We start from the raw sequence: 12,252 nt of genomic DNA on the forward strand, positions 1-12,252 counted from the left end.
GAGCCAAAAGCCAGTTGCGTATTCATTTGCCGGCTTCATTTGCATAAACAAGTTCACGGGCAAAGTTTCTTTGGGAGATTTGAATGTTTTTCGGGCTTGTGAAGTGACAACTGCTGGGAGCAGAAAAGTGAAAGTAATTAGCAAGGGAAATTCAGTCTGGCTGGGAAAGTCACTGAGCTTTAATGTTGAGTTCTGGTTCCTTTAACAAAAGCCACAACTTCTGGCTGGCCTATGTAAATACACCAGACTGATTCAGTTTATTGAACCTTTCTGAGTACCCACTTCACTTCATGGGGACCTATTCATGCAGAACTCGTCCCCCGCGGGCAGTTCTTTGACCAGAGATTCCGTTCCATTCGATTCGAAAGCTGGAACTGCTCGATCGACACCCGCAGCCCCAAAACGCTTCATCACAGACGCCCCGAGCTTTTTCTCATCAGATCTTTCAAAGATCGTCGCTTTTGCCGCCGACCGAAATCAGTTTCTAACGAGTCGCGGCTGGGACAGCAAGCCAAAACCGCGATCCGAAATCTTAAAGCCAGTGGCATTTAATTGGTTAATTGAAATGTTTCTCGGGAAGTGCTTCCTTTTTTTGGTGCTGCAGGTCCTGTCCTGCCACTGTGAGTTTTTCAGCTCCACCTCGGGTCTGGAGAAGTTATTCGAAACGGAGGTTGTCCTCTTGGCTGAGCTGCAGAGTTATGTGAATGAAATTAACCAACATGCCGAGGCGCTGCAGAGGTAAAAGTGATTGAAATTAAAGCTAAATTTAAATAATATTTTTGGTTCAGACAGGGGGAAACCTCTGTCAAGTTAAATCCATTTCAAAGCCAATGACATTATTTACTGAATTTTCATGAATTGCACATTCCTTTACTGAAATCCTAAAGACTAAAGTGCTGAAGTAAAATCGACACTTTTATTAAACATACTACTATTAAACAAAGCTATCAATCAAAATTCTTATTAGTTTGAGCAAGCGATTGGTATGCAAAACATAAGATCAGAACTATAATGCCATAAGGGGAATGCTTTTTTAGAGGAATTTACAGATTGGTTTCTATTCTTCTTCTACTGAGATGCTATTAAGAACCCAGATTAAATGAGAAGACATTTCAGGTTCCAGCCGAGCCTACTCTTCCAGGCAGCCTAAAGCCAGATGGTCAGTTTTTGGTTTTAATTAGATGCAAATGAGATATTCATTTCGCGCAGAAGCCAATTGTATTTGATAGAGTCCATCAGTTTCCCAGTCATGTATTTTCCACAGTTCGCAAAACAATAACATGAAAAACAATTGACAGATGTCAGCGGGCATACGATTATGAATTTTTCATCTCACATGCGTGGACGACCGCCCACGTAGGTTGAAAATTAATATCGGACTCGGGTGGGCAGATTTTCAGCTGCTGCTGTTGTTATTTTTGGCTAATTAAAGTCGGGTGTGGGATAGCTGGCACACCGAGATTTTAAATTCTAGTTAGCTTCAGTTAGTTTTATTACAATTATGCAGATTTGTGCACTCCGGGCCGACGACGACCGGTTGCCATAAAAGTGAATGGCAATCCAGCGATTTGTCGCCGATTGGAGATGGAGATGTGATGGTGCCCTAACCGAGCTATTTGTTTAGATGCGCTGGGTGATATTTATTTTATGGACTGCTAATTTCTCCTATTTCTTGGCTTGATTTATTTGCGCCGGTTATTATACTAATTAATGGCTCATATAAAGCACAAATCGCCGGCCAACCACTTTCAATAGCATTTCGAAACCTTGCATTTCATTATCTCGATCTGGAGAATCGATTGCTACCATCCCAGATATCGATCGCCAGATCTGAGAAACAATTGCCGCTAGTTTATTTTGTTGTTCAGAAATAAGTGTCATCGACTTGGCAGATTGGGGATCTTAAAATATGGTGCACTCATCGCCTCAGATATGCATAATATCCAGCATTATTTTGTTTATCATGCGCATTTCGCAAACCGAAACCGGATTCCCGGCTGTCTAATACAAAAACCGTTAGAAAATTGTAAAGTATATTATTTATACCCCCTGAGTCAGCCGTCAGAACAAACAGGTCTTTGATTTTCGAACCCTGTAAGCCACAATTGAACGTTAGTCACTGGACATGGCGTCCCCTTTCCGAATCAAGAAATAAAATAGATTTATTGGGAACAAGTGCTGCCACTTAATCATCAGCACAATGAAGTTTCCAACAAAAGACCTCGGCTCAAATTAGTTGTGTCTCGCCTCTGGATTCAGATTATGGCTACGCTCCCAGCTTAATGACTTCTAAACGAGCCCCAGTGCTGGCGACAGGCGTGAAAATAAATGCGTTAATTATACTAAACAGGTAACCCTCTACCCGAATACATTCCTGGCCAGTGCTGAATATTCTTAAACACTTTTTTGTTCCTTAATTCTGAAAAATGTTTGCAATCAGCAGGTGTTTAGATGGATAAACCGAGTGTTAGCTGGTGTGTTAATCAGTTACCTAAGAATCGAAGATAAATATAAGTAACAAAGCATAATTACTTCGAAATCCTGATCAAAGTTTATTCTACCTTAATGACAAAACAACTAATTATTTGTATCAGCAAAGAATGGTTTCATATCTGGTTTCCGATCTAATTAATTACTTGAATTCGTGTTCGAAAAACGTTTCTGTACCTCCCCCTTAAACCATAATGTTGCCAAGAACTTCAGTTTGAATTTGTATCTTTAAAATAACCAATCAATTCCGAATTCAAGTTCAGGTTCCGTTTTGCCAGTGTAGGAGCCGCAGAGAACTTTTGGTTTTAGTTTGTCCATCCCAAATAACTTAATTTATGCAAATTCCTTTAGTTATGAGTCTGATTAATGATTACTTTGTTTATGATCTCAGTGAAATAGACGCCATCCGCGTGGAGCACCTGAACGCCGCCGATGGAATCGATGACTACCTCAACAATCCGGTGAACGCATTCCGACTGATTAAGCGCCTTCACAGCGATTGGGAGACCTTCGAGGGCAGTGTTACGGCTGATTCGAGTCGCTCAAGTGGGTCACCATTGTGAAGGTGATGTAATATATGCCATCTGACCCTATATCGTTGCAGACTACCTAGAGTCCATGGCCAGGCTTAAGGAGAATCTCAGCTTCCCTTCGCAGGACGACTTCGTGGGCTCGGCCATTGCTCTTACGCGACTTCAGCAGACTTACCAGTTGGATGTGGCCGAGCTGGCCAGTGGAATCTTAAATGGTGTTAAGTATGGGTAAGGAATTACCGTCTTTGAATTAGTATTAAAGATAGTACATAAGTCATCTGAGAATACTAGATGAAGTGCTTAAGCACTGATAGTTTATAGCAAGCTTAGTGCTTAGCTTACTTGGCTTACCCAACAAGATCTTGAAGTTAATGGCCAGTTGACTTGGCATCACCTCATAACAAAGCAGCAATTAAGTTTTCCTATTCCGAGTGCCATTTCATGATGTGAGCTTAAGACTGCCCAATGTTTTCAAAGCCCAAAAGTGGGAAAGGAAGTGACCCAAAAAAATGTAAAGTTTCAGCGACTATGTTTAGCAGATTGCTGAAGTCTGGCTATTGTAGCTACTACTAAGATGTTATAAACTATCTTTCAGTACGGCCATGTCTTGGCAGGACTGCTTCGTCCTGGGCCAGCACCTGTACGCATTGAGGGATTACAACCACACTGTTCCGTGGCTGCAGCAGTCGATGCAGCTGCTCGGGGAACAGTCTTACGGATCGGAGTCCGCCTCTCTGGACTTTATGGAGGCAGTGGTGGAATATCACAGGGAAATGGGTGCCCACGAGAGTGCCTTGAATCTGGTCAATCATGTGCTATCCATTGAACCAGAGCAAAGGAATCACCTGCTGGAGACTCGTCAGCATCTGGAGGAGTTGATCACAGATGGCGACAAGAACGGCCTGCTTCATATGACAGCACGGAGACCTGGAGACTACCATGAGTCCCGCGAGTTCCGCATGTACGAGCAGGTGTGCCGTGGGGAGTTGGCCCCACTGCCCTCTCAGCAGAGAAAACTCAGGTGTCGCCTTAGGAGAAGCCGATTGGGTTACGTTCCATTTAGATTGGAGGAGCTGCACCTGGATCCTCTGGTAGTGCAAATGCATCAGGTGGTTAGCTCCAAAGACTCGGAGTTCCTTCAAAAAACTGCCCGACCGAGGATTAAGAGATCCACTGTATACTCCCTGGGCGGCAATGGGGGATCCATGGCGGCCGCCTTTCGCACTAGTCAAGGTGCCTCCTTCAACTACTCGAGGAACGCGGCCACCAAGCTTCTTAGTCAGCATGTGGGTGATTTTTCTGGCCTGGACATGGACTATGCCGAGGATCTGCAGGTGGCAAACTATGGCATTGGTGGGCACTACGAGCCCCACTGGGATAGTTTTCCCGACAATCACATATACCAGGAGGGGGATCTCCACGGGAATCGTATTGCCACGGGAATATATTACGTGAGTTTTTCATTATCTTGAAGATTTCCTTGAAGTTACTAATAAGATGTAATTGGCTTTCCAGCTTTCCGATGTAGAAGCTGGAGGCGGGACAGCTTTTCCCTTCTTGCCCCTGCTGGTGACCCCTGAACGAGGTAGTCTGCTCTTCTGGTACAACCTTCATCCTTCCGGTGACCAGGACTTCCGAACCAAGCACGCTGCATGTCCCGTTCTCCAGGGCAGCAAGTGGAGTAAGTCAAGCCTCTTGTTAAAAAGTAACCCATTAAGTTTAATATTGGTTTTCCAGTTGCCAATGTCTGGGTCAGAGAACGCCATCAGGACAAAGTAAGACCCTGTGATCTGCAAAGGAACCGAGAGATCTCTCTGCACTACAGGGACTTCGACTGATGCACTTAGAACTAAGAAATATTCTCAACACTCATTAAAGTAAGAAATTAATTTATTAAATGTATAAAGAGCACTCAGTCCCGATAGGCTTCGGACTTATAGCTATCTGAGGTGAGGTTGCAAGGTCGACGGAACTCCTGGTAGCCCGAGTGCATCCAGATGTTTCCAACTGTAAGAAGGATTCAAAGTGATAAATAATATTAAATGATAAACCAGAAAACGTGTGTCTTACTCCGCTTGGAGCCCACTATAACTGGACAGCCGGCATGCAAAGTGCGCACATCCACATCCAGGGAGCGATGTAGATTATGCCACATGACCAGAGCTCCTTTGACAGGTGGCAGGAAGACATTCAGCTTGGTGAAGACGGTGTAACCCCCTTGCTCAACATCAGAGAGCTACAGTATAGAATATTTCAAAATCACTTTAGAGGGAAAGAACCAGGTCTGGACTCACGTAAAACATGCTGGTGGAGATGCGATCTCCTCGAACTTGCTTTGGCAGATTGACCTCAAAGTAATCCGGATGCGGCTCGTACTGACCACCGACTCCGTAGTTGGCCACCTGCATATACTCGGCTCCGGCTATATCGAATCCGGAAACAAACTGAATCATCCGGCTCACATACATCATCACTGGAGCCTTGTAGTCCAGCCAGGTTTGCTGACTGACCCGGAGATCCCTAACGGTACGTTTACCGCCTTCTCCGGCAACAGCAGAGCGAACCATCTCCTCCTTGTCTGCCTCCACGAAGATGGAAAGGATCTGCTGAGAGCTTAGCATCCCGTGATAGACATTGATATCGGGATCCAGGTGCACTGGCTCCACTTGGAGTGGCGCCAAGGTGAAGTAGGCATGTCGCTTTCCATCCAGATAGCATTTTAAGGGCTTGCCACTGCTCTCCTCTGGCAATCTTCTGCCCTGGCACAGCCTCGTATAATTTGCAAACCAAGGGGGGTTATCCTCCTGGAAGTTCTTTCCTGGCTCTCTGCTCTCCAGATACTTTCGCGTTTGCTGAGCGGAATGAGTGGGATCAGGTTTGAGGATCTGATTTAGGAGTGTTCCAGCTCTCTTGGGATTACCCAACTCGAAGTTGGCCATTGCTGCATATTCCCGGATATCTGATATGTACCTTTTTTCGTCCTTTTCCTCCCGTGGACTATTTCGAAGGAGGACTAAGGCCGCTTGAAGCCATTCCAGTGATCTGTGATATTCCCCGAGGTCGAAGAGTTGGACTCCAATTTCATAGCACTCACGCCAATGCAGATCCGTGTCAAAGGTGTATCCATTGATAATGCCATCAGCCAAATCCGTGGTCGTGAGATTGTAGACTTTCTGCAGCCTTGCCAAGCCCTTGATTGCTCCTTGAAGCTCAGATTGATCAGGGTAGCCTAAATCTCTGGTTAAGGTCTCTACGAATTCTCGGAAGTCTGTCAGAAAAGAGAAACTTATGAAGTGTTTTCTATGAATGAGTATTACACCCACCTTCCCTGGGTTTATTGGCAAGAATGGGTTCGAAGACAATCGCATCCCAATCCTGAACCAATCGTTTGATCAATCGGAATGCATGAAGAGGGTGACCTAGATACTCATCAAGTCTTACTTGCGCCATGGCCCACTCATGTTCCCTTTTAATTTGCTCCACATATCTATTAATTATTACAGTTACACTCTTCCTGGAACTCTTTCATATCATATTGCCTTACCTGCGATAAAAGTTAAGCTGCTGCTGCTGCGTCTCCAAGTACGACCGCGTGGCATTCAGGAGCTCCTGTTCCACTTGGGCCAGATCCTGCATACTGTCCACTGACGAGTAGAACTCCCCCTTGGCTACTCCACTCCAAATCACATGCAGGAAAATACCAGCAACCAGGCACCAACTTCGATGCGACATTTTGACTAGTGCACTGAGAGACCCAGACCGACTGATGGTGACTGCCTCAGCCAGAGGTATCTATGTATCTAAGTGCGGATTGGGCCAAATAGAACGATATTCCATTTGTAGACTGTCACGTATCCAGACAAAAACGCTGTGCAAACAAAGATGTCAGGTACAGACACCCACACAAGCGATGCTAAACAAACAACTTGTTCGTTCTCCAAATCTCTCACTCTCTTTCCCTAAAACATCACAATTGGGGAGATGGACATTTCCATAGCTAGTGCTAGTACCTACTTTAACAGCTAAGTTATTAAAATCAGAAATATATATGCCTTGCTAAAGCAAACAAGATCTACAAATTCCCGAACTTTATTGAAGAGGAGCTAAGATGTTGTCCAACTTTTAACGTGATATCAATTAGTTTAGTTAATATTTTTTACTAATATCCCCTTAGAAGCCATGTACTTTCCTCAAACATTCCCTATTTAAGAGACTGCAGACATATAATGCTTCAAAATTTTATTAACAACGGAAATTATTTAAAGGCTTAGTAAGAAATTCCGGTGTTGTCGCGGATCCAGTCCAAGTATCCGGTGACACGGGTGAAGACAGCGGGGTGACCGGCCTGGCAGCCAGATCCAGAGACGAAGGAAGTCACACCGACCAGGCGGTTGCCGTCGTGTGTGACCAAGGGACCACCGGAGTCACCACCGCAGGTGGACTTTCCTCCGTCGGTGTTGATGCAGATCATGTAGTCGTGAAGAGACCAGAAGCGGCTGCAGTCGCTCTGGGAGATGATCTGGACATCGACGGACTGGAGCCAGTCGGGCAGTGGGCTTCCATCGTAGGTACCGCCCCATCCGGAGGCAACAGCCCACCATCCGGCGTAGTCCTGGTAGCGATCGTTGCCAGTGGGGAGCTCAACCTTGTTCACCAAGCTCCAGAAGTCAACGTGGGGAGTGCGGATCAGGGAGATGTCGTTGTGCAGGTTGCCGCTGTTGTAGTGGTGGTGCTGGATGATGTCGCCGCTGCCAACCCAGTGGGTGTACTGGGGCTGGGTGCGGATGCTGGCTCCGTAGTTGATGGTCACTCCGCTGGCACCGTTGGTGCAGTGAGCAGCAGTCAGGACCCAGGTGTTTCCGATGATGGAGCCACCGCACCACCAGTTTCCGTTGCCGCTGAACAGCAGACCAACGATGTAGGGCACCTTGCCCTCGTAGGCTGGGTAGCCGTTGGTGATCCGACCCTGGATGTCCTTGACGGGGACGGGGGTCAGCTTCTGCTCGGGAGCAGGGAGGGCAGAGGCTGCGGCAACAGCCAGAGCCAGGAATACGAACAGTTTCATCTTGGACAGGTCTTACAACTCATGTTTTCTTCAGTGCTTGACCGCCCTTTTATACGGAATCCACGACCTTATCAGTCCTAAGAAGTTCTGTTGGAAGTCTGAAACTATTGAGGGCTGTATATTATGGCCAAGTCTTGGCATGTCAAGTTGTGCCACCTGATAAGTGGGAACAGATTAGTCTTTGGTGAAAATATGACAAGTACTTGGCGGTTGTCAGTTTGTTGTAAATAGCTAAGAACTTAACCGTTTCGCGCTTAAGATCGCCAATATTTTCTATAATTTTGAATGGTATTATAATCATAGATCCTCATTAATAATATTTTAATAACTTAATTAATTTTAGGTAATTGAGTAAATAAATATTTTTGCCTACAGTTGATTTTTATTAGCCATGACTATTAAATCTCTTATCAAATTTTATTAAAGAAAAAATCCCCACCTACACATTATAATCGATTAAGAACTGCCTTAAATTAACTCAAATCTGTGCTGATAACGATTTTTTGCCATCGAATCACTGATGGGGCTGGACACCTTGCGTTGTTAAGAAGTCATTCAACTTTTTCGGAAAGTTCTTACTATAATACACTGCCATAAAATGTTGAGCATTTTCTATATATTTCCATTGTCCAAAAGAATCACCCCCTTTTTTTTTATACTCACCTTAATTTTTTAGTCATTATAGCTGTGCTTGATGAGATATTTCTTGTTGTTGTTGTTGTTCATGACATAAATACTAATATTTAGAACTTGGAATAGTTCAAATATGAAATATTGGTATTGTTTTGATTGCTTTTTAAAAATATATATTGTTAAAATCGTCATTCGTTTTACCAAGTTTGTAACTTAATACTAAGGTGTACACTTTTGGAAAAAGTTATAAATTTACTAATGTTAACCACAATTTTCCTGTTACTTAATTCAAACGAAATCATAAGCAGCTTCCATATCAACAGCAAGGTTGGCTTTAGTATATTTTACAGAGTAAAGAGAGAGAGAGTAAACCCAATTATAAAATCTATTCTATTAAAGATTACCCCATGTATTACCATGACTGTTTTACGCTGCTAACAACCAAAACTTTAAACCCCTATACTTGCTTTTTGTGTTATTCTTCTTATTTGTGGCTGCGAGTGCCGATTTAATGGCTAAAAAAGCTGGAAACCCATTTTTAACAGAAATTTGCAATACTATGTTAGGCACTTTAGCTCTAACTCGGCCAAAACAAGACGCACAGTTAAAAGAACAACTTTTTTGTGCTGCTAACGACCAAAACTAAGCACCCCTATCACTCGATTTTCGAATTTGGGAAAATCAATTTTGGCCCAAATTTCGCATTTTTGATAAGGGGTACCATCATCAAAATTCTCGAAAAATCGCCGAAAATTAAGTTTTCCAGATTTGAGTGCAAACCGATTGGGAATCAAAGCAATCAAATTACAAGCCCTACGAGGTATTACATTCCTGATTTGGACCATTTTTGGCTGTGCTATGGCCAAGAAACTGATTTTTTGGGGCTCAAAGTCAAATATACGTCTTTTAGAGCCCAGATTCTTGCCGGTTTTTAGCTCTAACTTTGTCAAAACAAGACATACGGCTAAAACATTGACTGTTTTACGCTGCTAACAACCAAAACTTTAAACCCCTTTACTTGCTTTTTGTGTTATTCTTCTTATTTGTGGCTGCGAGTGCCGATTTAATGGCTAAAAAAGCTGGAAACCCATTTTTAACAGAAATTTGCAATACTATGTTAGGCACTTTAGCTCTAACTCGGCCAAAACAAGACGCACAGCTGAAAGAACAACTTTTTTGTGCTGCTAACGACCAAAACTAAGCACCCCTATCACTCGATTTTCGAATTTGGGAAAATCAATTTTGGCCCAAATTTCGCATTTTTGATAAGGGGTACCATCATCAAAATTCTCGAAAAATCGCCGAAAATTAAGTTTTCCAGATTTGAGTGCAAACCGATTGGGAATCAAAGCAATCAAATTACAAGCCCTACGAGGTATTACATTCCTGATTTGGACCATTTTTGGCTGTGCTATGGCCAAGAAACTGATTTTTTGGGGCTCAAAGTCAAATATACGTCTTTTAGAGCCCAGATTCTTGCCGGTTTTTAGCTCTAACTTTGTCAAAACAAGACATACGGCTAAAACATTGACTGTTTTACGCTGCTAACAACCAAAACTTTAAACCCCTTTACTTGCTTTTTGTGTTATTCTTCTTATTTGTGGCTGCGAGTGCCGATTTAATGGCTAAAAAAGCTGGAAACCCATTTTTAACAGAAATTTGCAATACTATGTTAGGCACTTTAGCTCTAGCTCGGCCAAAACAAGACGCACAGCTGAAAGAACAACTTTTTTGTGCTGCTAACGACCAAAACTAAGCACCCCTATCACTCGATTTTCGAATTTGGGAAAATCAATTTTGGCCCAAATTTCGCATTTTTGATAAGGGGTACATCATCAAAATTTGCAAAAATGCCCAAAAATTGAGTTCTCCAGATTTTAATGCAAACCTATTGGGAATCATTGCAATCAAATTACGAGCCCTACGACGTATTACATTCCTCATATGGGCCATTTTGGCTGTGCTATGGCCAAAAAACTGATTTTTTTGAGCTCAAGATTATGCTACATCTTTTGACAGCAGAGAGCACGGTTTTGTTGCCGTTTCTTAACTCTAACTTTGTCAATATAAGACGAACGGCTAAAACAGATAGCTTATAATGGTAGGCAATAAGCAAATCCCACTGCTGTTATAAGGTGGCGCCATCTTTCAATGAAGATCTAAAACTATAGCAGTCAGCCTTTGTCAGCCTGCGCGCGATTTTTATGAACCAAAGTGCTCTCTTGAATATGCACTTTATTTAATACTCGGAGTGCATGTAATGTCTTCAACTCTGTTACCGTTCCTATATTATAGCCCGTTTCTTAATTATATCAGTAAAATGTTTACTTTTTAAACGTTTATTGAACAAACCCAAAAAACGGGGAAAAACATAAAGCTCTTAGTAGGAGATGCCGGTGTTGTCGCGGATCCAGTCCAAGTATCCGGTGACACGGCTGAAGACAGCTGGGTGACCAGACTGGCAGCCAGCGGCGGAGCCATAGGAGGTCACTCCGACCAGGCGGTTGCCCTCGTGTGTGACCAGGGGACCACCGGAGTCACCTCCGCAGGTGGACTTTCCTCCCTCAGTGTTGATGCAGATCATGTTGTCGTGGAGAGACCAGGTGCGGCTGCAGTCGCTCTGGGACATGATCTGGACATCGACGGCCTGGAGCCAGTCGGGCAGTGGGCTTCCATCGTAGGTACCGCCCCATCCGGAGGCAACAGCCCACCATCCGGCGTAGTCCTGGTAGCGATCGTTGTAGCTGGGGAGCTCAACCTTGTTCACCAAGCTCCAGAAGTCAACGTGGGGAGTGCGGATCAAGGAGATGTCGTTGTGCAGGTTGCCGCTGTTGTAGTGGTGGTGCTGGATGATGTCTCCGCTGCCGACCCAGTGGGTGTACTGAGGCTGGGTGCGGATGCTGGCTCCGTAGTTGATGGTCACTCCGTTGGCATTGTTGGTGCAGTGAGCGGCGGTCAGAACCCAGGTGTTTCCGATGATGGAGCCACCGCACCACCAGTTTCCGTTGCCGCTGAACAACAGACCTACGATGTAGGGCACCTTGCCCTCGTAGGCTGGGTAGCCATTGGTAATGCGACCCTGAATGTCCTTAACAGGGACAGGGGTCAGCTTCTGCTCGGGAGCAGGGAGGGCAGAGGCCGCGGCAACAGCCAGAGCCAGGAATACGAACAGTTTCATCTTGGACAGGTCTTTCAACTTATGGTTTTTCCAGAAACTGGCAGCCCTTTTATACCGAAGCTGAAACCTTATCATTCTTAAGAGCCACTTTTAAATATCTGTAAGAATTGACGGTTGTATATTATGTCCAGTGTTTGGCATGCTAAGTTCTGCCGACTGATAAGTCTTTGGTGAAATTATGACTCGTACCTGACTGTGGTCTTCTCCCTTTCCTTCTATCACTTTGTTAATCTTTATTCGACTCTTCTGAAATTTGCTAAAAAAAACATTTGTTACAGCCATGACTGTTAGGTCTCTAATCAATTGCACTTCAAAATATACTCCTACGCTGTATAATGATGTACCTAACCAGT

The 12,252-nt window shown here is 44.1% G+C and overlaps 4 protein-coding genes across 4 annotated transcripts; 1 reads left to right on the forward strand and 3 right to left on the reverse strand.

The window, feature by feature from the left end:
* Positions 1–506: 506 nt before the first annotated feature.
* On the forward strand, positions 507–4,945 carry LOC108111287 (prolyl 4-hydroxylase subunit alpha-2). The gene is made up of 6 exons (XM_017220675.2): positions 507–738; positions 2,882–3,036; positions 3,095–3,251; positions 3,619–4,474; positions 4,539–4,704; positions 4,761–4,945. The coding sequence occupies exons 1-6, from the start codon at positions 566–568 to the stop codon at positions 4,859–4,861; spliced, it is 1,608 nt and encodes a 535-aa protein (XP_017076164.1). The 5' UTR covers positions 507–565; the 3' UTR covers positions 4,862–4,945.
* LOC108111288 (prolyl 4-hydroxylase subunit alpha-1) lies at positions 4,919–6,822 on the reverse strand. Its single transcript, XM_017220676.2, has 5 exons — positions 6,568–6,822; positions 6,347–6,510; positions 5,318–6,291; positions 5,094–5,259; positions 4,919–5,030 (listed from the first exon to the last, which is right to left on the reverse strand). Exons 1-5 carry the CDS (start codon positions 6,753–6,755, stop codon positions 4,936–4,938), a joined length of 1,587 nt encoding a protein of 528 aa, XP_017076165.2. The 5' UTR covers positions 6,756–6,822; the 3' UTR covers positions 4,919–4,935.
* A 425-nt stretch (positions 6,823–7,247) lies between these two features.
* Positions 7,248–8,098, reverse strand: LOC108111279 (serine protease 1-like). The gene has a single exon (XM_017220667.2). The coding sequence runs from the start codon at positions 8,086–8,088 to the stop codon at positions 7,291–7,293; it is 798 nt and encodes a 265-aa protein (XP_017076156.1). The 5' UTR covers positions 8,089–8,098; the 3' UTR covers positions 7,248–7,290.
* A 2,946-nt stretch (positions 8,099–11,044) lies between these two features.
* LOC108111282 (serine protease 1-like) lies at positions 11,045–11,925 on the reverse strand. The gene has a single exon (XM_017220670.2). The coding sequence runs from the start codon at positions 11,897–11,899 to the stop codon at positions 11,102–11,104; it is 798 nt and encodes a 265-aa protein (XP_017076159.2). The 5' UTR covers positions 11,900–11,925; the 3' UTR covers positions 11,045–11,101.
* Positions 11,926–12,252: the final 327 nt, after the last annotated feature.

This window comes from Drosophila eugracilis, unplaced genomic scaffold, assembly GCF_018153835.1.
Source record: "Drosophila eugracilis isolate 14026-0451.02 unplaced genomic scaffold, ASM1815383v1 contig_1781, whole genome shotgun sequence".
Taxonomy (NCBI): Eukaryota; Metazoa; Arthropoda; class Insecta; order Diptera; family Drosophilidae; genus Drosophila; species Drosophila eugracilis.

Coding starts and splice junctions, on each gene's coding strand:
- LOC108111282 (XM_017220670.2), bottom strand. CDS start 11,899: ATGAAACTGTTCGTATTCCTGGCTCTGGCTGTTGCCGCGGCCTCTGCC.
- LOC108111287 (XM_017220675.2), top strand. CDS start 566: ATGTTTCTCGGGAAGTGCTTCCTTTTTTTGGTGCTGCAGGTCCTGTCC. Junction 3,037..3,094: donor GGCTGATTCGAGTCGCTCAA/GTGGGTCACCAT, acceptor ATATCGTTGCAG/ACTACCTAGAGTCCATGGCC. Junction 3,252..3,618: donor TTAAATGGTGTTAAGTATGG/GTAAGGAATTAC, acceptor ACTATCTTTCAG/TACGGCCATGTCTTGGCAGG.
- LOC108111288 (XM_017220676.2), bottom strand. CDS start 6,755: ATGTCGCATCGAAGTTGGTGCCTGGTTGCTGGTATTTTCCTGCATGTG. Junction 6,511..6,567: donor CAGCTTAACTTTTATCGCAG/GTAAGGCAATAT, acceptor AATAATTAATAG/ATATGTGGAGCAAATTAAAA. Junction 5,260..5,317: donor TCTCCACCAGCATGTTTTAC/GTGAGTCCAGAC, acceptor TCTATACTGTAG/CTCTCTGATGTTGAGCAAGG.
- LOC108111279 (XM_017220667.2), bottom strand. CDS start 8,088: ATGAAACTGTTCGTATTCCTGGCTCTGGCTGTTGCCGCAGCCTCTGCC.